A 24,839-nucleotide genomic window follows, 5' to 3' on the forward strand; every position below is an offset into this window, starting at 1 on the left:
GAGTCTTTTAGATAGACCTACTGAAGGGGTACTCCAACTGCCTCACCCTGTGTCCCTGTTCGGCATGGAAGAAGCCAGAGTGGTTGGTGTCCCTATTCCCTACTGGTAATTTGGGTAACCCTTTCAGAGAATGGCGTGATAAGAATAGGAGGTAGGAATTGGTTAGGCAGTTAGGGTAAAAAGGCCCCAAAGAAATGTAGCCATTTTCTTGGCTAAAAGTCAAAATGTCCTTGGGCCTGATAGCAACATACTCTGTTCCAAAGGCCAAAATGTCAAAAGTATTTGGGAGCTTGTATCTAATCCTTAAAAGGTTTTAGGGTTACCTCTTCAAGGGGGAAATGTTGGAGGGGAGGGAGTAGGCATGGATTTGATCAATACACCTTATATACATGTAAAAAAAAAAAAGAAAAAAAAACGAATTTGGGGTCAATAGAAAAAAAGAAAAAGAAAATGGACTTGCTTCTGTAGAGAAGGGGTGTGGCATGCTAATGGTGCCGCTCAAGCATTTGTTGAAGTCTGTGACATCACTATGTCACTGAAAGTCCAAGTTCTGGTTTCCCCTAACAGGGCTGAATGATATGAGACCTTGCCGCGATCCCGAGATGCGCATCAAGCTCTATGTGGCCTTCAGTCTCCTGTGGGCAGGTGAGTGTTGGCCATGTCACAGGTGTGCTTCCCTAGGAGTTTCCAAACCTTTTTCTTGATATATCATAGGACTCTATCATTCTCTATTGCAGAGCACATGGAGGCTGCAGTCACCCAAAGGCCAAGAAAGAAGGTCACAGAAACAGGAAAAAAGGTGACTTTGGATTGTCACCAGACTTACAACCATGACAACATGTTCTGGTATCGGCAGGACCCAGGGCACGGGCTGAGGCTGATCCATTACTCATATGGTACTGACAATATTGAAAAGGGAGACATCCCCGATGGGTACAGCGCTTCCAGATCGAGTAAAAAGGAGTTCTCTCTCATACTGGAGTCGGCCAGCCTCTCCCAGACATCTGTGTACTTCTGTGCCAGCAGTGATGCCACAGTGCTGCACAGCTGCCTCCTGTCTGCACATAAAGTCGATATAGGAAGCCTGAGATTGCCTGTGTGGTCCAGGACGCCCCTGCCTCTGTAGGAGTCACAGAGCTCTGACAGCCCGGAAACCTTACAGCATGGGCAGTATGACCTTCAGTGCTTTCTAAGCCAGTCTCAACCTGACCAGAAGCCTCTCTAACCTTTTTGGCTAAGTGCTTGTCCCATCGCCAGCTCTCTCTTTCTGTTCGTAGAGAGGAAAAGGAATCTTTAGTTGAGAATCATGATTATTTCCGTGAAAATCTCATATTCATCCTCTCTTTCCCCTGTAGGCTTCAATGATCTCTTCATTCACTCTCTACTAACTCTTCAACTTACAGTCACTCACAGGCCTTTTTCCCCAGCTGCTGTTTTTCTCTAAGTACCACCCCAGGAGGGCATGTGCCGTTTCTTTCACCAACCTCTCCATCACCGCCCTTTACCCAGTGTCCCCGGCTCTCCTCTCCAGCTACACTCATCTCTTCCCAGTTACTTCCTTATACGCATTGTGCGTTTTCCACCGAGAGACTTTTTTATTCACAGGATATTTCTTCTGTGCTGAAAATATGTTTCCCTTCTTGTTACTGAATCTCTTCTTCATACTCTCCATGAATACATATTTCAGATACAATTTTTATTACACTTGTAAAGAAAAATCTAAATTTTACTAGAGCACGTCAAGAAAATACTTTTAGCATTTGTTTGAGGGGAGATTGTTTATTCGTAGAGACACAAAAGGAAACCACTTATAAGAAATGATATTTATCATGCTAGTTATATTAAATTACTTATATCAAAGCTCACCACAAAAATGACAATAAGCCTCAGACAGCTAGTATGCATGAGGCATGCGTGCACGTGACCAGGAATGGTTGTGACAGATCATTAAACATTCACCAAATAGATCCCTCATGATTCTCAACCTCACATGCAGTTTGAGGGTCAGGAATATCTCACTAGATTCTAAACAATAAGGTTGTAGGTAAAAATGATCCAAGCTAATTCCAAGCCTGGCCTTTAAAATCACTCTGTGGCACTCTGTTGCAGCCCTGTTTAACGCTCATGTTTGGAGATTTGGTAAATACACTCGTATAATATGGTGTAGAGCTCTATGCCTGGTTAAGATTTATTGTAGCAACAAATATTTAGCAGCAAATCAAACCGGATCTGAAGGAACCCACAGGCGGCTTTCCTTTCTTCTTTTTCTCACGGAGGTAGTCATTCGGAGCTCACTCTTGCTTGAGTTTAAACTAAAATGCTCTGATGTGCAAAGTGATCTTGCTAACAGCCCATAGTGTTCAGAGAGTTTGCTGGAGGTTAATCAGTCCAGAATCTAGAAGGAAATCCTGTGTCAGTACAATATTGTTTTCACTAACAGTATAGGTTCAACAAGTCATGCTTCTCAGAAAGTTTTATAGCAGCGTTGACTACTGCTTAATAGCCAGGCTCCAAGACATCAATCGAAGGTAGACCTTACAAGTAAGATTCTCTAAGTACAGCTGTCTCAAGGTTGCTATGTTAACCCCTTTCCTTCACAGACACCTTTCAACTTTCTTTTGCCAATTCTTGATGAATGTAGACGTGTAGTGATCAGATTCTGTAGTTGTCGTATGTAAACAGCTTGGCTCACTGGGTAACAACTTGGTTGACAAGTCCTACTGGGCTTTACAGACTTGGAAAATAAGAGAGTCAAGGAATTCAGTTTGGAAATACGTGTGACAGTCACCTTTCTGTGATTACTTTTGTCTATTTTTAATTGAATTTTTGTGAATTTCATATAGCATATTTTGACCATATTAAGACCACCTCTATCCACACTCCCAATAGCCTTCCCGACCAGATTTCATGCATTCTGTCATACATAGTAAAGCCTATCAAGCCAGATTTCTGTCCCCAAATGTCCTTTGGTATGAGTACACCCACTGGACTCATACCCCACTGTTTAGAGTCACTTCCTTAAAGACAACCAACTCTCCCTCTCCCAGTAATCATCCATTGTCAATCATTCCTCAGCTAAGATTGGGGCTACTTCCCCATGTCTGTGCTGGATTTTTGTCTGCTTTGATCTTGGCAGGTCTTGTGCACGCTGTCACCATTGCTGTAAGTTCATATGAACAACTTCCCAGCTGCCTGGAAAACCGTTTGTGGTCATTCATCTCCCCTGGCTCTTACAGTCTTTCTTCCCCCTCTTCCACACTGGTCCTTGAGCCTTGGGTGCCAGAGGTTTGATTTAAGTATCCTACCCAGGGATAAGCACTCTGTGCTCTCTTATTCTGTGCACTTCGGCCAGTTATGTCTTTCTGGGCTTATCACCAGCATGAGGAAGCTTCACTAATGAGAGGTGAGAGATACATTAATATTCTTTCTTCCCCTGTTCTACTATGTTCTCTGAACCTTAGGTCTAGAGACTATATTGTATCTTTGGGATGGGCATCTCTCAGACACTTATTCTCTGCATTTGATCTATTTTAGAACTCTGTAATAACCTCTACCTGTTTTAAAAAGAAACTTCTGATGAGTGGTGAGAGGTACACTTATCTGTAACTATAAGGAAAAATATTTAGCATGTAGTAAAAAATTACCTTTGTCTAGGGATGTGACAAAAGTAGATTTTCCTCTAGGAGCTATGGCCTCTCCAGCCATGTGTATTTGGCTATGTTTACAGTGCCACCCATGAGTTCCCTCCCATTGAGTGGGCTCTAAGTCCAATTAGAGGGCTGTTGATTACCCTCAAGGTAAGAGCGCCACTACTGTACCAACAGAGATTATTTCCTGGGTCAGTCATTGTGGTTATTAGGATTTACAGCTAGGTAGGACCATTGATTGGTTTTCTTCCTTGGCAGCTTATGTAGTATCCTCTGATACCCAGAGAGCTAGTCCTCAGTGAGGAGACTTCCAGGTCAGTTCCAGCTCAATTGTTCCAAGTACTATATCTAAAATAGGTCCTGTCTTCAGCAATAGAATCTTACCTTCATGTTCTGGGAAACGATCAAGGGCTGTGGTAATAGCTTGTGTTATTTTGGGAATCTTTTAGATTACTCTGACCAGCAACGTGAAGGGAGGTTCCCCTGCCTGGCACTGTGTTTCTTGTTACATAGCTTTAGGTATATACATGCACTTAGGTTCAGATATTTTATGTATATTTTTCAGTGGGCTTTTTGTACTGATACATTTCCCTCCAGTTTTTCTCAGAACCTAAGTTATATTTGCCTTTGCTCCCTCCCATGTTAAAGCACCCCCATGAAAGTCATCTTTCTGTCATTATGACAGCATGTCTGAGAAAGTAAAAGAGAAAAATTTATTTTGAGAGAGAGAGAGAGAGAGAGAGAGAGAGAGAGAGAGAGAGAGGGAGGGAGAGATCATTTAATATCATGGCCCAGGTCTACTTTATCTTCTGCAGTTTTTCTTCACTTCTCAGTGTCCCTTCAAATTGAACGACTAATCTATTCATGAAATCAAAGCCTTCATAATCTAATTCCTTTCTTAAAGCGCCTCCTTTGAACATTGCTTACATTTAGACTAAGCCTTCAGTACATGAATCTTTAGGGAGCATGTCATATCTAAACCATAATGTTAAGCACTACTTTGGGTTTCTTTTTTCCTTTGTTTTAGCATAACCATCTTATCCAATGAAATTAGTATCTAAAGTGGGTAAAGAATGCTCACTATTAATAAGAAAGATAACCTAATGCACATGCAACATTCTATCTCAATTGTCAAGTTACAGAAGGATAATAGCAATTCTTTCAAAACATGTAAACACATTTTTCACCTTTACTTAGAAACAAAGCATTTCAGAATGAAACAATGAGACTGACTTCACACTTACCAGATTGGAAAATTGTCAAAAGATTTACAATACAAAACATTCATGGAGATGTGGACTACAGGCAACTTACACCACGAATGAAAATTACAGTGACACTAGGAAAGCCTTAGCGGGATGCTTTCTGATAGGTGATTCCTCTCTTAAATTAGCTACGCATTTAATTTACTTGGGTTCATTTCATTGTGCGACCATGAAATGTTCAGCTATCAGTATTTACTTTTATCATTTTGAAGGTACTATGTTTAACTTTAAGAATTATAATAATATACAAGTAATATAAAGTTTTCATTTTGTTGTGTGTGGGGGAATAAACTGACAGATCAACAGGCAAAAAACTGCAGGCCTATTACATGCCATGGGGACATCAAATGAAAGGAAATGAATGTCTAAAAGCCCAGAGATAACCTAGAAGCTTCTATTCCCTCTTTGTAGGCTGATGTGCAGGGAAATGTAAGCTACTCAGGGGAGAGTAAATTATTGTAGAGAAAGTGCATATATCCCCAGGAGAATAGGCAATAGAATCTCACAAAGTCTGTCTGGCCATGGTGTGGGTTTCCAGTCTCTCCTCCTGTGATACGAGCTAATCCTTCCTGGTTGGCAAGGGCTTCATATGTTGTCTTTGGAGGATTTGTGTTTGAACTATTAGGGGAACCTAAAAGAAAGCTCTGCATTTGCTGTTTCCCAAGTACCCTCAGTATGGGGGAAGCTGCAAACCAAACTGGCATACTGGAGTGCCATTTCCTGAACTCCTCACTAATCTTAGCACAATTCTGTGGTATTTTGTGTACATTCTCTGTGTTATAGAACAGCCACTGCTATCTATAGCCCAAATCTTTTTCTTATCCTTTGAACAAACCTATGAACCCTTAAGCAGCAACTCTTCTCTCAACTCCAATCCCTGAAAACCTTTAATCCAGTTTCTGCACGAATTTGTATACTATAGGAAATTTATATATGAAGAATTATAAAATAGTTTTGCTTTTGCATCTTGTTTATTCCACTTAACATAAGCATTGTTACATTTAGAAGCACGTATTTGAACCTCACATCTTTTGTAGATGAATAGGACTTCATTTTATTGATATGCTGTGATTTTTTATCTACTCGTAGTGGACATTTGAGCTGTGCCCATCTTTCAGTTATTTTAAACACTGTTGCAACTGATGTTGACCCTCAAGTATCTGTTTGATTCATAGTTTCCAGTTCTTTGAATATATGACTGGGAATGAAATTGCAGAATCATGTATTAATTCTGTTTAATATTTTGAATAGCCATCAAACTTCAATTTTACTTCAGCTATACCATTTTACATTCTCATCTTCAACCTACGACAGTTCTGGCTCCTTCACAGCCTTGAAAACTTTGCTGCTTTATTATTACTGTCATTATGGCTGTCTATTTTGTGTGGAAAGATCCCCCATTCTTTTGTTTTGAATTATCTGGGAACCAGTGACATCAAGCACACATTCACATGTTTATGGGACAATGCTGTTTTCTTTGGAAGGAAATATCTTTAATTATCTGATTGTGTTTAGAGATTACCATGGTCCTCAGATTTCAACAGTTTTTATATGATGAAGATAGAATTAAGGGTGCAGTCCTCTAAATCCTGTGATATAAGTTAATGGAGATAAAATTAGTGGAGACACAAAACCACTCCATTTTGCAGCAAGGCATCTTTCCTACAGTTGAACAGTGTTTGCTGAAACAAGAAATTTCTTATGGGACACACAGAGTACACATACTTGTTTGCCCTTCTTAGAGTCTGATATTGTCTTTGTCTTATTGTTTGAAACTCTTTTCACTTGGGCTGCTTTAACACTAGGTAGTGCTCTAAGCTTAGGTTTTTAATACTTCTGCTATTGATGTAGAACCATACATATAAAATAGCACCTTGGTAGTAGGGGATGGGTAAGTTTAAAAATGCAACTGTCAGTAGCAGCCCATTTCCTCAGATGTAACCCCAGTAAACTCATTTCACTCATTGTGATGAACTTCGATGAGTTGGTATATGGGCTCTTGGTGCCATTGTAAACATCTGAAGGCAGATGTTTACATCTCCATGGGGCCGTTATACAACAAGATTGAAAATCATTTGGAGATTTGTTGTTTATGATGTTTTTAAAAGTATTTTATTTATTATTTTTATTTTATGTGTATGACTGTATTGACTGCATGTTATGTGAGTGCACCCGTGTCGTGCATTGCCGTGGAGGTCAGAAGAGGGCTTCGGATTCCCCTGGAGCTGGAGTTAAGGACAGTTCGTAGCCGCCATGTGGGTGCTGGGAATAGAACCCAGGTCCTCTGCAAGAGCAGTCACTACTCTTAACCGCTGAACCATCACTCCAGCCCCTATTTATGATGTTTTAATGTAACACTTCTGAAACCTTTTCAACTATATTGTAGAAGAGAAAATGAGTAAAATTTGTCACTACTGCTCAGAACCAAGGTTCTTACCCAAGTGATCAAGAATGGAAGATGAGCTGTAAATCTGATATTGAGTTGAATCAGAGGTGTCAATATGAAATTATTATTTTCAAGAATATTTTCTAATTCTATGAAAGGATCTGAGAAGCAAGTCAAAAGCCAGTTGACAAGTTATTGTTCTTGGAGTTGTGTTTCTAATACCAATGCAGATTTATTGCACAGTACAGGGTTTTTTTTAAATATTTTATTTATTTTTATTTTATATGTATGAGTGTATTGTCTGAATGTATGTAAGTGCACCCATGTCGTGCAATGCCCTTGGAGGTCAGCAAAGGGTGTTAAATCCCCTGGAACTGGAGTTATGGACAATTGTTAGCTACCATGTGAATGCTGGGAATCTAACCTGGGTCCTCTGCAAGAGCAGCCAGTGCTCTTAACCGCTGAGCCATCTCTCCAGTCCCCATATAAAATATCCTAGTAGCTGCTGGTTTGTAGCTGCTGTGAATTGGCAGTGGCATGTGAGGTATTAAACGGTCTCTTCTTCCTCCACTGATATAGGTGGGCTCTGTTCAATGGTGAAACTGAATCATTTAGGGGAGAATCTTGTCAGCTTGCCCAGCACAAAGATATGGGACCAGAAGCCAGGCTCAGAGACAAAGCATGCAAGGAGAAGGAATGTCCCAGGAGCACATTAGAAACTGTAGCTATGAACCCTTCATCTAATCCCAATGTGCAATGTATAGAATGACACCGAGTTTATGTGTGTTAGAAGGATAAATACGCATTTCTAGACATTTCTAGATAGGTGTGTTTGAAACTGTGGACAGCAATACTGCAAGCATCCTTAGAAAACCACTTTTCCCAGAATTCCTGGTCTTCCTACCCTGAGCATCAAGATGTCTCATTGCTTACTGGCCTAACCTGGATTCTGCCATCTATTTCTTTGGTGACCTTACTCAAGAAGCAGAGGAGCCCTAGAAACACATGTGGAACTTCTTCCCTAGAACAAGAATGCTTTAACTTCAACCACTTCAGTGTGATGAGCACAGTCTCCAACACACCTGAATGCTGCTATCATCTAACACCCTGGTCAGGACGATGGAAGAAACACTGTCCTCTTGACATGAAGAAACTTTACATCACTGAGTTACTGATACCGACAAAAGTTGATCTCCCATCTGTGGTTTTTCTACCTCATTGATGGAGATCAAATGAAGGAAAACAACTGAGTCTGTTAACTAATTCTATACCTCAGATCTTCACTTGGTGACACCGGCATGTGTTTCCTAAGTTTGGGGAACTTGGTGGATAATCTGCCATTACAAAGCTACCATTCCTAGTCTCTGAGCACACGTTTACTTTGTTCCCTCATACCGACTCCCGGGGCTTCTCTAATACACCAACCCTTCCCAGCTCATCACTCAGGCAATTAGAGAAAAGCAATAGTCAGATACTAAACACTGCAGTCTAATTGCAAAGTGTATCCTAGGTGTAAGTTTCTGAAGCCTCAAAAGTCTTAAATACTGTTTAATCTTATATTTATTATGATGATACCCACAGTGATCATTTCAAGGATAAGAAATATTACCTTTCTTAAGTTGTCAAATCTGACATACATTCATTGATAACTGAGAAGTGCAGGCAAAAAAATGGTGAATGCTTTAGTATATAGTGTGTCATGAAGGTTAGTGAAAACAAAGAAGAAACTGGGCCTTCAGACAAGATAAAACCTTCCCACTGCTCGGGGCGTCGTATTACTCCTTTTAATTTGAGGTATGTCAGCTAGTTTAATGTGATGCCGTTATAAACTGTGCTAGCTATGACGGGTCCCACTTTGTGACTGGGAGGAGGGAGACCCTGATGAGAGGGAAATGTCAAAGTGAAGGATAATTACAAGGAAGGACAAAGAGGCCTCTAGCCAGTAATGTTCAGTGTTGCCTTTGTGATAGTCAAATAGAAATATGTATCAGAGAGTTAGAAGAGGGGCCTCAAGATTTAGAAGTTACAGTCCTCACAGAGCTATGTGTGAGGACACTGGATGAATTTACACAGTCTGTGCATAAGCTAAACCAACTTCCAGCTCCATTTACATTCTAAGACTGAAATAATCTGTTGGAACAGTGATGTCACTGTGGGGACTGTCATGTGGTGACAAGTGACGCCTTTCTCCTCTACTGCTGCTTACAGGACTTTGACCTGGTAAGCCTGATTCCTGCCCTGACCCTGCCATGGGCACCAGGCTCCTCTGCTGGGTAGTGTTCTATCTCCTGGGAGCAGGTGAGTCTTAGAACACTGTCTCCATTTCACATTTCTCCAGGAATTATTCTAGTCATTTCTATTTTTGAATCCCTGTCTTCTTTCCCTACAGAAGTCTCAGAAGCTGGAGTCAGTCAGTCTCCCAGACATGAGATTGTACAGGAAAGGGAGGTTGTTGAGTTTCAGTGTGATCCTATCCCTGGCCATATTGTACTTTACTGGTACCAGCAGACACCAGGTCAGGGTCTTAAGCTTCTAGTTTACTTTCAAAATGATGCTGTTATGGATGATTCACAGTTGAACAAGGATCGGTTTTCTGCTGAGAGGCCTAAAGGAAATAACTCTACTCTGAAGATCCAGTCTGTGGAGCGAGGTGACTCAGCCACATACCTCTGCGCCAGCAGTTTAGCCACAGCAATGCAGAGCTGCTTCCCTGCTGTACACAAAGCCCAAGGCTTTTCTCCACTCAGCTCTCAGCAGCCCTGGGCAGAGGCCTCTCCTTATGCCTCATCATCCATAGACAGGTTGGGTCTGCAGACATAGGCTATGATGTTTATAACCTATAGGGCAAAAACTCTTTCTTCAAACATGAGGACTTTGACTGTAGCATCTCAGGAATTTAAAGCACTTTTCAGTGACAACTCAAGAGCCCCAAACTGAAAGTGACTTTTCATAGACTCAGTCCTTAGAGTCTGGAGACAACTGTTCTATAAAAATATGCAGCCAGGAATTATGTCTAGTAACAAGTAATACAGAGGGAGGTTATATATGAGTAACAGACAAGGTTTCCTGCTGGAGTGTTAGCGTTCTAATGTTTGAATACCACCCTTGGTGGCTTCCTTGCATCTCGCTTCTGTGCCTTTACACTGGTTCGCTTATGGAACAAATTCTCCCCATGTAGTTGAAGGACTTCTATTCCTGTTTGTGTGGGAAAATGTTAGTAATATTCATATTGGTGCTGATGATGGAGGTGATGGCAATTTTCACTATTTTTCACCCATGTTTTAACTTCAAATAAATGCACCCAAATAGATATCCTGGAAGGAATCTAAATTTTTAAAATTTTGTTTTTGAGGGAAGGTTTCTTATAGCTGAGCTGCACTTTGAACATTCTGTGTGTATGAAGATGAACTGGAACTCTTTTACAACTGTTGATCCTCCTGCCTGTACCTCCCATGTACTAGGATTATAGGTGTACACCACAATGCCCAGTCCACAAACACTGTTTTTGAGTCAACTCGAGCAATGTTCTACTTTCCAGTGAGCACAGTAACTTTATCTTTTTAATGTCATCAGCAGAGCTCCAAACTATTTTAGGCTTGGTCAGGCTAGTTCAGAAGTAGTTGAGGCATTTCATCTGTCTGCTTTGTCTATTAAAATAGCTCCTTGGCATATTAAAATATTCTTTGTAATAACTTCTAAAGCAACCCAGTGCCCTATCTAACTGCTCCCTCTGACAATATCCTCTTTATGTCTATCTCCATATCGCTTTTCTGTTACCTCATCCTCTAAGGTGGCAGTAGAAATCAGTATGAGTCACTTGGAAGTTGCTTGGGAACTATTGGAAGTACTTGGAAATCTGCATTCTGGGAGCCCTCACTTTTAGGCCGACCGAGTATTCCTTTCTTCCTTATCCAGCCTAACTTACATTCATTCTAACTCACCTGCATATCCTGTTTATCCATCCATAAAATCCAGTTGTGTGGTTGATAAACATGACTGTCCATGCTCTCTTTGCCAAAATTTAAAAAATTATTATGATATATTATTTGCATAAAATACTGGTTTCACCATGACATTTTCACATAGACACACATCACCCTTCCATCATTTCACCACTTTCCCCCTTCCTTTGTTCCCCCCTTCCCTCCTGATGCTGTCTACTGTTCCTAAATGATCTCCCTTATACTTTATTTTTTATTTCAGTCTGGATGCCTCCGATGAAAGAAAACATGTAGTATTTGTCTTTATGAGTTTGGTTTATTTCACTTAAAATAAAATCTCCAGTTCCACCTATTTTCCTGAAAATGGCAGCAGTTTATTCTTCCTTACAGCTGGATAACAATCCATTGATATATGCACCACATTTTCTCTCTTCATTCATCCGCTGGTGGTACCGAAACTGATTCCAAAACTTGGCTATTGTGATCAAGGTGGATGGGCAGGAATCTCTGTGTTATGCTTACTTAGAAACCATCCAGTATATATGCAGTGTTGGCAGAGCAGGACCATACAGTAGTTTTATTTTCAGTTTTCAAGGCACCACCATACTTATTTCTGTGGTGGCTGTGCTAATTTACATTTCTATATTTGGTTCTTTTTCCAATCTGCTGGTCACTTCTTATAGTTGCTATTTTAATTCTCTGATAATATTTTTCTAGATCATCATTTCCATCTTTGAATAACAAATATGATAGTTTCATAGTCTGTCCCATCATTTCAGTTCTGAGGTGTCTACAAATTAATTGATTTTCTCTATTTTTCCTCCCTCCCTCCCTCCCTCTCTCCCTCCTTCCCTCCCTCCCTTCCTCCCTTCCCCCCTCTCCCTCCAATTAAACTGTTTCAAAATTGACTATGGTGATGGTTGTAAATGCCATTTATATGTTGAAAGCAATCAACTTATACTATGATGAGGGCTGAGGAGCCACAGCAGAAGCCCCACCTGTCTTTGGAAACTGTCTCCTTTCAACTGGGAAGATCATCAGGGGTAACTCTGGGTAGACTAAAGGAGTCAAAGTTGGTCCATTTGTATTGACCCCTGTGTTATTTCTTCACTGAAGGCTGAAGCTTCTGAGTTCAAACCTTGGTTGGTACCAAAGCCCCAAACCCAATATCCTTTTTTATTTCTTCCTTCTTTCTCCCTCCGTTCCTCCCTCCCTCCCTCCCTCTTTCCTTCTCTCCCTCTCTCCCTCCTTTCCTCCTCCCTTCCTTCCCAACTTGAACCCAGTCTCTAGGATAACACTGCTCTATCTCTACTTTGGAGGACTTCTCTAAAATGATACTCCATCTATAGCCATCTGATTCTTTGTCAAATTTTCTGCAATGAAAATTCATCATTTATTTGTTTGCCAAATCTTAGTCTGTTTAGTTTTATCCCTTTCTTCTTGGATAAATAGCGAAAAGGTGTGTGTTTGGTGCTTTCTGAACACGCTCTACAGTCAGGAAGGAATGTCCTTTTCCATACATGTATATTTACATTTTTGAGTTAAATTCAAATTCATTATAGTGCTAAGCAGTCCATATGTTTTCATTTTATTCACAAACCTTTAAAGACAAGACAATCAATGCATATTTTATTTGAGGGATAGAAAATGGGGGGTATACTTTGTGGTGGGAGAACTTAATACTGTCAAAGAATAAACTCACTCAGAAAGCTCTTTCACTGCACAGAGCTTTTGAATCTAATCAGTTCTCAGAGTTTCGACTTCTTCTCTGTAGCCCTAACAGAGTTGGCATCCACTCTGTGGAGTTTAGAGGCCAAGTCTTAACCAACCCATGGGTGTTTTGAGTATGAATGTATAACTGGAGCACAGAGCCACCCGAGAGGGAAAGTGGCACCTTTCAAAGGAGCTGGCTTGTGAGAAAACAGGGAACACGTGTTTAAATACATGGAGTTTGAGGTGCAGATGGAAATTGTTGGTAGGCTCGTACAGAATGGGATACTTTTGGGAGGACACCAGGAATTGAAAAGGCCAAACAAAATGGCAAGGAGCCTCCAGATGAACCTTAAGCCAGTTGCAGATGTGTCCATCTCACCCGATTCATTTCCCAGAGATGCAGCTTCCTCTCAAAGCAGCTTTTAAGCTGAGGGTGGGGTGTGTGGCTCCTTAGATGATTTCACTGACAGGTATAGCCTATGAGAATAAAATATCCTCAAATTCAGTTTCCTGCTAATGCTCTTAAGAGCCCCTCTTTCACACCCATTCTCACTCTGCTGTGAACATCCGGAGTCTCTTCTGTCTGGCCTTCATGATCTAGTAGCAAGCAGTTCTCAGGGCATTTAACACCCTCAAACTGGACTTCCCTATTGATGGTTTCTTAGATTTATCTTATGGCCTCCCTCAATTTTATCTTCTCTTATAGATCAAACAGATGCTGGGGTCACCAAGTGACCCAGGTATAGAGGTGATGAGAAGGGCAAACAGAAACTCAGATGTGAACCAATGTCAGGCCATGACAACCTTTTCTAGTACAGATAGTACATGAAGCAGGGGCTGGAATTGCTTACTTACTCAGGAAGGCTCCCATGAAATTTGCAAGGATACCTAAGGATTAGTTCACAGCTAAGATTCATCACTGTGCAGATCCACAGCAACCCAGGACTCAGCTGTCTATCTCTGGGTCAACAGCTTAGCCACAGAACTGCAGAAACACTTAAGATTGGGGCAAAAGCCCTTGTGTATCCAATTCTCCCTCCAGTTCCCAGAAGTCCTGAGTGAAATCACCTGCACACAAGGAATAAGGAAGTTTGGGTCACGACAAAGACAGAATAGTAAAGCATCAACCAAGGAGGTCTTGGGTAGAAAATAATGTAGGAAACAGGGTTGAGAGCTTCCTCATACATTGTCTGCGGCCTGGAAGCTAGCATGTCATTTAAACCTTAGGTTCCTACAGTGCAGATCCAGTATTTACCACCCTATTTGAATGTGACAGTCCTGATAAAGGCAGTGTCTTATGAACTACTTTGTCTTCTCTTTCTCTTTTCCCTCTAACTTGTGAGTAGATCCCTTGCCTAATTTATATTCTTAGTTGTTAAAGAAATTTCTTTGCTATGATTAAGGACATTCTTTTTTTAATGTTAATTTCTACTCAGTATTTTGCCACAGTCATTTTTTTTTTAATCAAACAGTTGCAGAGCCCAGGGACAATTGAAAGCTCTTGTAGTCTTGCACCCTCAGGATGCTGTAGGGTATTTTATCATGATGAGATGCCTATCCAGAACAGTCTCCACATGAGGACTTCCCAAATCACACAGGCGTTTCTGTCTCCTCTCTCTTCTTTCCTTCATGATTCCATGATCCTAACACTTTAGTCTACACATTTCTTCTGATTTGTGCTGGGTGTTTCTACTCAGTGCTGGAAATGCTTTCTCCATGGTAACCTTCATCTCTTCTGCATTCTCATGACATATGTTGGCGTTCATCTGATGCAAAAGATACTGATATTTGAGTGGCCAAGGCAACTTAGAATTTAAGTTGACCTGCGTTCTGCCCTGTAGCCAGATTCCTTCCTTCTTTGAGTTATTTCTGTCACTCAGGTCCAGACTTTCAATATGAAAACAATACAGACTATCATGTAGATGTTTCTATACACACTAAGAGACAAACTCTGCATCTATATATACGGTTTCAAAATGTCCCTCATTACACCACCGAGAAGTCCAGTTACCTTACACACAGGACATTCCTTCTTCAGTCCTTCTGCCCGTACTCGCCTGCCGTCATCTTCGGTGCCTGCATTATCCCGTGGACAGTTCATGCACTGCTTTCTTCCCTCCATTTTGACCTCCTCACTTTGGAGGATTGTTTTCCTTCAGTTGTTTTCAAAGTGCTTCTATGACTGGAACAAACATTTGCCGGTAGATCAATGTTTTTCTTTTTAGTACTCACCTGCCGTCATCTTCGGTGCCTGCATTATCTCGTGGACAGTTTATGCACTGCTTTCTTCCCTCCATTTTTGACCTCCTCACTTTGGAGGATTGTTTTCCTTCAATTGTTTTCAAAGATGCTTCTATGACTGGAACAAACATTTGCCGGTAGATCAATGTTTTTCTTTTTTAACATTAAACTCCTAGAGGGGAGAAATTTGTTTGATATTTTCTCATCTAGTCCTGACATGTGATATTAAAGAAGGTTAGAAAATGGTGTATTTTTAATAAATGAGTAATTGGATTTGAACTGACAAATGCAGGGCCAAGTTGTTCAGAGATGCTGTTCTGTAACACATGACAGTCAGCATTCTGCCAGCCAGTCTACTCAAAGGCGGATCAGTCTTTTCAGTTAAAACATCTGCAGATGTTTGGATTTCTTTTCTTTCTCCTGCAGCTACTAATTCTCCTACTTTGACTTGGCTATCATGATCCATAACCTTAATATATTCAACCAGTGCCACACAATACTCTCGAGACACACTTTCTAACTTCCACTCTCCGTGGTTCTCCACTGAGAACAGGACTGAAGCCCCGTGTGATGACCGCAGCTGGTTCTCCCTCACATTTATATGACTTAAGTGGTGAAATGTTACTTAACTCTTTGCAAAAACGTTCTTACCCGATTGAATATCTCTATGTGCATTTGTTTGTGTAATTTCTACCACCTTCTCCACGTTTCCCAGAGCTCTATTCACTTAAAATGCTGTCGAATGCTCCTCTGTGAGACAGAAAACAACTGTGCACTGTGAGGTACCATGGAAACTCATCTTTGTGAAGGAACACCCATGTAGGTAAGTTGAGATCTTTCTCAAAGGTTATAACATGGTACTTTGGGAATTAGCACACTTCAGCTCTGTTGTGCTTCTATTTAAATCCATAATGTCTGCCATTTGGAATCATTGGAGACAGAGTTCCTTCATTAAAATGAAAAATGTTTGTTCTTTACAAGGCCTTGTTATGATCAAAACAAAAGCTGCAAACAGAGAAAATATTTGCAAATTATACCTCTAATAAAGAATTAATATCTATGGGCTGGAGAGATGCTTCAGCAGTTAAGAGTACATACCGCTCTTGCAAAAGGACCTAGGTTCATACCACTCTTGCAAAAGGACCTAGGTTCAATTCCCAGCATCCACATGGTGGCTCAGAACCATTCTTAATTCCAGTTCCAGGGAAATTTGACACACTCATCTGGCTTTTGTAGGTACCAGGTACATATACACAAACAAACTATCCTATAAAGTAAAAGTAGTGAAAATAAATCTTAAAAAAGAATTAACATCTTAAAAAAAGTCAAGATTCACAAAAGTGTCCATCTAACCCATAGGTTTAAGAGTAATAATAAATGGTTGTTGTTTTAACCAGTCAGTTTGGGGGGAGCCTTGTTTCACAGCGCTGTCTGAAGTCCAGTCCTTGCTGTGCACCGTCTTCTGAAGGAATTCTGTTGTCTCAGAGTGACTCTCAAGCATTCTTATTAGCTTTTGCTGAGGCTGATTGACCAACCGTGGTTATTCTTGGATACATAAATACAAATTCAATAATATTTCTTTTTAAAAAATGTAATAAAAGTCTAATTGATTCACCTGTAGAAAAGACGTTCTATTAACATTTTTACTAAGTTACTCTAATTATGCACTGTTAATACACAGTAGATGTACTTGAGATTTGTAGTAGGCTTATTAACATCTCCACTTGTTCAATTAAAATTCAGAATGTATGTTTTGGATGCTGCTGCAGGCTTTTGGGTTCTCTACAATACGTAGAACTACCCAGTGGCCACTGCTGTTGTCTGAATATTTTCTGAAATGATGGATGATTACAGCTTCTCTGTTCTGTGGTAAGAGATTGAGAAAAAATAAGGTCATATCTGATATTCAGTCTTTCAAGCAGTGAGAAGTTACTCATTAAAATGGCCTTATCAGGTGGATTATCATGGGAGAATTTCTATTTCCAAGACTTTCTACAAAGTCAAAGAGATAAACTATTCATAATAGTGAGCTCCCAGACAGAAATAATTTAGAGTCTGTGATAGTCAGCATAACCTGCCAGACTCTTTCTGCTGAAGAAAATATACTTAAAGACTCTCAAAGCAAAAGAAATTAGATTATGTATACAAGAAAATCCAAAATCAATCAACACAATTATTGCAAAAGCTCAAAGGATAATTAAAAGAACACCTGTGGTTGGAGCACAGTTCAAAGGGAATTTAAATTTGATGAGGGCATAGTTGAGACACTAGAGTGGTTTAAATTTTGCTTCCTCTTCACAGTCAGTTCAACAAAGGATACTTACAATTGCAAAATCCAGGAGGGTTCGTGCTATGCCTGCAGCTTTCAGTTAGGTTCTGGAAACATGAAATCAGTGCCCCACCTTGGAAAGGAAGAAATTGAAACAGAATGTGCTTATGCGTAGTTTTCTCAATGTCAAACCTAATAAATGCAGGAAAAGGAAATTCAGAGAGAACGTTTAGAACTGAATTTTTAAAACATCATCTTAAAACATTACAAACAAATATACATGAAACCATACGTTCATCCAAGGAAGTGATATCTGCAGGAGAAAAGCTAGTGTCTTAGGATACACGTTATCAGGTTAGGAAACAAAATGGCCTGAGGTCCAGAAGAATCCGATTTCAAAGGAAAGAGGAGCTAAATTTAAGTTTCATGTCTCTCAGAGGAGAAAAGAGAGATGTTTGTTTTAGGTTTTACTAAGTTAAACAAGACAATAAAATAGCCAGAAAATCTCATTTGAGGAAAAGCTTCAGGATCTCAGAAGCAAACTGGAAGGAGTCCCTGGGTGACACAAGGTCTAGGGGAGTGTGTGGAGTGAGGGCTCTGGAAACCACAAATGTGTGAAGGGAGATCATTGACAGGGATGCCTGGAAAGATCAAAGAAAACATTTGACTTGTTATGTAATTTTCAACTATAGACTTTGTCACAAAGGGACCTTGTGAATTATTTGTTAAAATTATGGCTCTTAGAAGAGCCCAAGGTAAGATGATGCATATTAGAAGGGGAAGCAGCAAAAACAACGAGGAGAAAAGCTTGGCCGTAGACTTGTGTGACAGAGAAAATGGAAGATACCAAATATTTATTTTAACAGTGCTTGTTTAAGACAAGTCAGAGCTTATAAATTTCATATCTCTCACCAGGGAAGATCATAGAGATAAAATCTAACAGAATATATTTGAAAGAAATGACCTGTTATAGGGTACAAACCTAAAATTAATGAAGGTATTCTACGTCTGTAACTACTTGTTGGCTAAAATTTCACAAGACAAATTAAAAAAAAAACATTTTAAACATTTAGAAACACAGCTTAATCTTTCTTCACAGATTAGGTAATAGTAGATGGAGAGAGTAGTGATTAAGTGTGTGTTACTGTGACAATAATAAAAAAATGAAATGAAAACACTGTGGTTGGAGAGGGAATAGGTCCTGGAGAAGAACCTGTTACCTCCCCTTTCCTAAACCAACACAATTTCTTATTATATTCTAAATACTTGTCCTTATATTCAGATAAGCCTAGCTCTCATCACTCATTAAAGAAGATCCTTTTGCAACATATGGAGATTGTTATAAAATTCCCATATGATCAAAATGCAAACAATAAGTGACAGTATAGTGCCCAACCTCAACTGATACATTTACAGTCCAACTCCCACATCTAAGGCTCAAGGAACATCACAGAAGAAGGGGCAGAAAGACTGCAAAAGACAAAGGAACAGGGCACCTGTGGCTTTGTAATGCGTTCTAGATGTGATAGGGAAGTTGCACTTATGAAATCTCTACAATATGGTTGTCTAACATGACTTGCATGACAACACTAGTCATGCCAGTGTAAATGGGAGAAATCTCACAGGGTCAATATTGCACTTATGAAATCTCTACAATATGGTTGTCTAACATGACTTGCATGATGACAACACTAGTCATGCCAGTGTAAATGGGAGAAATCTCACAGGGTCAATTTCACCTCTAGATGAAGAGCCACATACACACGATGGATGCTGAGGAAGGGAAAAACAGTTTTCTTCAGGATCTGTTCTCTGATAGATTATCTAATTCCAAGTGATCAGCCTAAACACATGTAAACATGAGCACTGCTAAATGAATTCAGCATGATACACACACACACACACACACACACACACACACACACACAATGGTAATAATCAAAGAAGAGAACAAGAAATTGAAAGGGAGTGAGGGGGGCCTGGGGGGAGTTGGAGGGGGAAGAGGAAGGGGTGGAAATCATACAGTACAGTAGTCATGTATCAAATTCTTAAAACATTGTAGTTATTAAAAATATGATTTAAGTCTGAATAACAGAACACTGGGAAAAGTGGGGCTGGAGAGGTGGCTCAGGAGTTAAGAGCACTGGCTGCCCTTGCAGAGGACCTGGGTTTGGTTCCTACCACCCACATGGTGGCTAACAATCATCCATAGACTCTAGTTCCAGGGGATTCTGACCTCTGCAGCATTGCTTGACATGGGTGCACTTACACACATGCAGGCAATACACTAATATACATAAAATAAAAATAATAAAATATTTTTAAAAATTAAAAATAGAAAACCAAGAGAAGTGATTAAATTGATGAAACAAATGAATATTAAGCCAGCCTGGTCTACATAGTGGGTTCCAGGCCAGCTGGGGCTGCAGGGAGACCCTGTCTCAAAAAAATGAAAAGAAGGGACTGGAGAGGTGTCTCAACATTTAAGAGCACTGGCTACTCTTGCAGAGGGCCTGGGTTCATTTTCCAACACTCACATGGTGGCTAACAATCATTGGTAAACTCCGATTCCAGGGGATCTAATGCTTTTTTCTGACCTCCATGAGCATTGCCTAATTCACGTACAATTACTGTGCAGGGAATACACTCATACAGATTAAAAAAATCATAAATAGAATATTTTTAAAATAACAAAAAGGAAAACACCTTAGGATTTTTAAAAGAAAATTAGTTTTGGAGACACTCTCTGTGTTACTGTCTTGTTATTCGTGATTGATTTTGATGCCATTTCATCCTGTCACTGAGTTTCTGTTTCATCATAATGGAAGACAAAGCAGTACATATTGGTAAAGGAAAAGAGAATCTAAAGATAATTCCTAGTTTTTCAGGTGCGTCCTCACAGATTAAGTCCAAGGTGTTTGGACGACACAAGTCTTGTGAATCTTGGGGAAAATGCTTGTTCCTCACTTTTCATTGGGGGAGTCTGTAGAAAACTATTTCTAGTTTACCTCCCTTCTCCTATCTCTTCTCTATGATAGGAGAGCTGAGTCTATATGACCAGGGGATTCATTCAGTGGGAGAGCCTGGCAACACTAGCGAAGGCTAGTACAAGGTTGCTATACCCAATTCAGATGAGTGCTGGCTGCCCACTTTGTTGTATAATTTAGTCCTTTCTTCACCTGAATCTGACTTCATTATCCCGTTTTCAAGTCTCTTTATTGTCAGGTCTTAAAGAAAAGTATTATTTTTGAACCTTTACAACTCTTACAACTGTAATCCCCACTTCTTCTAACCATTAAAACAGCACAGTTCACAGTGGCTTTTGACAGGACTCATTTCTAGTGATCCTGTTCCAATGACCACTAGGAGGCACTGTGGTTCTTGTCTCACTGTGACTAAGGAGCTAGAGAATTGTCTGGTGGAAAGGGATAGATGAAAGACTCAGGCTTGGGTTTTGAATCATGAATCATTCTTACCAATGCTAGGCAAGCATTACAAAAAAATTAACTGTTGGGATCTACTCTGTTTCACTAGTTAGACTCTCTCCACGCTGTCCCCATCCCTGCTTTGGGTCTAGGCCTCCTCCTGCTCCTCCTACCTGAGACCTCCAGTCTAGCTTAACAAGCATACCACTGTCCACTCATCACAGAGGTTTCTTTATGCAACGGGTGAAGACTATTACACAGTTCCATAACTGGTCAAATGTAGGAAATAAGTGTCTGTGAGATCTCCAGCCACTACACCCAAAGCTTAGGGAGTATAGTGGATCAGGGGGCAGAGAGATTATCAATGCAACTCTCAGATCTTAGTGGTGAAGCTTTGTCATGCAACAGATGATGGTTAGCACAGAAAGTCATAATTGATCAAACTGTAGAGAATAGGAGACTGCAGAGTGCATGTTCCTGGATGAGACTCCTACGTTAAAACTCTGTCACCCAATACTCAGGACCACTGCAGAAGAGAACGCAGAAAGACTGTAAGAGCCAGGGGTGGCGGATGACCACAGGAAATGGAGTTTTCCAGGTGGCTAAGAACTTGCTCATATGAACCTCCAGCAATGGAGACAACATGCACAAGACCCATATAAACTCAAACCAGACAAAAGCACAGCATAGAAGTGGGGAAGTAGGTAAGAAGGCCCAAGTTTAGCTGAGGAACTATTGGCAACTATGTGAGGGAGAGATGATCGTCTTTAAGGGAGTGAAAATAGATAGGTTGACCAGGTTCCAGCAGAGGGACTCATTCCAAAGTTAGTTTGGGGATACAAACTTGACTAGATAGGCCTGAACATATATGACAGAATGCATGAAATCTGGTGGGGGAGTTATGAGGGGGGTGTAGATAGGGGAGGTGGTTTAAATATGAACAAGATGCATTAATGCACAAAAATTCAATAACTTTTTAAAGTAAAATTTAAAAAAGAACTGTGGGGCTCCAAAGCCTCTATAATTAGTAAAGACAAATAGTGAACCTGGGACCTTATAAATGTCTGGGACAAAGCAGGCACTGATGTAACACTACTACAATACAGCGCAAAATAAATAGGGTTTTGTGAGGCGTTTTGCTGAGAAAATCACAAAAGAAAGAAAGAAAGAGAGAGAGAGAAAGAAAGAAAGAAAGAAAGAAAGAAAGAAAGAAAGAAAGAAAGAAAGAAATTAGCACACACGATTGCTGGTCTCTTCCACAGAGATGTTTACTTAAGTGTCACTGAGACAGACTACAAAGATGGTGGTCAATATTGCCATGGATAACGACTCTGCCTTCTAACTCTTCACAGATCACCGAGATGAGGGACAACAAGATGCACCTCCATGACAATGCAATTATTCTTGCCTGAGAAATGTCTCTATTGAAAACATGAGTTTGAGGCCCGCCTGGTCTACATAGTGAGTTCCAGGACAGCTGGGGCTACAAGGAGACCATGTCTCAAAAAGACCAAGAAAAAAAAAAAAACAACCAAAAAACAAAAACCTGTTCAGTAAGCCAGTGCTGATCCATGGGGCAGCTGTCTGCTAGTCACTGAAAAAGGTTGAGGTAGGAACCTCCCATAGGCATCTTGCCCTGTGGGGTACCTCCAAGCCTCTACCTCTGAGCCTTCATAGGTAGGGGGTAGAGAGGAGTTTGTTGGGTAGCTATGTGCCCTGATGCAAGAAAAATAAATGAACTGTGTCAGGAACTTAAGAGCAGCTTCTGGAAAAGGCTTTTCTGCAGCTGTTCCCAGGCTTACTCTATCTTCGTACCTGGAGAGCTGAAGGCAGGGCCCTGAGGCTCACAGTTTATAGTGTAGCCGTTTCAAGCAGAGAAGTCTTCGCCTTCAAAAGTCCACAAGAATATCATTATCACCATAAAGATTTACCAGGTCCTGGGGTGACCCTGAGTCTGACTTTTTTCTATATTAAGAATTAAAAGACAGGAAATAGATGCCCAGTCATGTGTTCAACTTCCTATATGCTTGTATCTCTCTATTTTATGACTCTTTATATGCAATCGTAGGTCCTTGGCAGAGTTAAGAAAATTCCCATCCTAGGATGCTGTGACCTGATTCTGAGTGTGCCCCAGGTGTTTGTGTCTCGTCTTCCCTCCTAAGTCCTGTGGCCAGCTCTGCCCTCTTCATGCATGGATCCCGAGATGTTTCAGATCTTCAAGATACCTCTCAAGATACCTCATCAGAGAGGTAGTATAAGGAGACAAGATGTACACACGCACACACACACACACACACACACACACACACACAGCAGGCACACCATGCATACACACAGGCGCACACTAACACAAATATTAGAGCACAGAGGAGTGGGAATTGCTCATTCTCCAACAGTAAGAAAGTTTCAGTGCCTAACTTCCAAGCCAGTCCTTTGTCTCTCCCTGTTGTCTTGACATACCACTATGGGTTGTGTGTCTCTGTGCCAAGAGCAAATGTTTGGAGTTAGAACTTCTTGATTGACAGAAATCCTATTACTCTCTGTATCACACAGTCCAGGCTGTATTCCAGATGTAGTTAGTTGCCTTATTATAGCAAAAGAGTCCGATTAATCATTGAAGAACTGTTGCTAGAAGTGAGGTGATTAGAAAGAACCGCAGAGTGATTTATTGAGGTGCCTTAGGAAAGTTAGAGCCTCATTTTTCCTGTTCACTCCCCCTGGGGGACTTTGGATAAACAGAATTTAAAAATATATGTTATTGATTCTTTGATATTTTCATAAAGTATTTTGGTCATATTCAGACCCCTTCTCAATCTCTTTGCTGCTCCCCTGGCCTCACACCCTCTATTATTATTTTTAAAGGCCTATTGAGTCAAATTTGTGTCCCTAAATGTTCTTGGTATGGGTCCATCCCCTAGAGTCTGGTCAGCTGAGCTGGCATCACACCTTAAAGAAAAACTCACTATCCTTCTCCCAGCAACTATCAGCTGTGAACAGTTCCTCAGCCTGACTTGGGGCTTCTTACCCACCTCCCTGCCTCCATGCTGGCATTTTGTGTGTCTTGAGGCTGGTTTGAGGGAATTTTGGAAATTACCCTGACCTGTGGGTCGAGGGGAACATGCAGCATAAGGATGCCAGTCTCTACATTCACTAGAAATGAAATTCCACTGCTCCATCCCGTCCCACAGGATCTGCTATGCCCTCCCCGTGATGAATGAGCCCAAATGCTTCCAAATACAAAGCTCTCTAGGAATAATTTTGGTTTTGTGTGGGAGAGTTCAAGGCTTTCCAACCAGAGTAAAGATATTGTTGAGATTTTTTTTTAATTTGGCTTGAATTTTTTAAAAAAAAATTTTTAGGAGCATTTCATTACAGCTTTAACATACTGAGTAACAGTTTCCAGATTAAAGACACATCTCTTTCAAAAGTAGCTTTAAAATTTTTAGGTTCGCTGTTGAATGAATACAGTTATACAATATTGAACTCAGTATAAGCCCTGTAAGACATAAAATTGAATGAGTTTTTAACCTTTGAAAAAGATCTCCATTTCATTTTAAATATACTTTTTCTTACAGAAAGACTCATCGTTTTTGCTCATAACATTGAGGTTATTAGCAACATGCGTTTCTAATCTGTATGTATCTGATTATTACTAGTCATAATCGGTTGCATTCGGATCCTTGGCACCTGTGTATGTCTGTAAAGTCATTGGGTAGATTTCAATGGTAATGTTTATCACCTCTACTAATTAACATGTTGAGATTTTTAAAAGTACTTTATTGATTTCCAGAATTTGAGGTGTCCAAGTGGTGGAAGAAAGAGTCACTTTTGTTTGAGGATGTGGCCACTGTGGATGTGTCCCAGTGGATGGCCCCACATGCATGTGCATAAGGCCAGCACTAATTGGATTTAGGGGAAAGGAAGGAGGAGGAGGAGGAGGAGGAGGAGGAGG

At 40.4% G+C, this 24,839-nt stretch overlaps 2 gene segments (V, D, J or C); both read left to right on the top strand.

The window, feature by feature from the left end:
• The first annotated feature begins 420 nt into the window (after positions 1-420).
• LOC103724802 lies at positions 421-1,126 on the top strand. The segment is given in 2 exon segments: positions 421-645; positions 738-1,126. Coding segments are annotated over 2 exon segments (456 nt in total).
• An 8,162-nt stretch (positions 1,127-9,288) lies between these two features.
• Positions 9,289-10,118, top strand: LOC108490140. The segment is given in 2 exon segments: positions 9,289-9,596; positions 9,688-10,118. Coding segments are annotated over 2 exon segments (480 nt in total).
• The last annotated feature ends 14,721 nt before the right edge of the window (positions 10,119-24,839 follow it).

The sequence above is a fragment of the Nannospalax galili genome, unplaced genomic scaffold (assembly GCF_000622305.1).
Source record: "Nannospalax galili isolate Female #2095 unplaced genomic scaffold, S.galili_v1.0 scaffold1049, whole genome shotgun sequence".
Lineage (NCBI taxonomy): Eukaryota > Metazoa > Chordata > Mammalia > Rodentia > Spalacidae > Nannospalax > Nannospalax galili.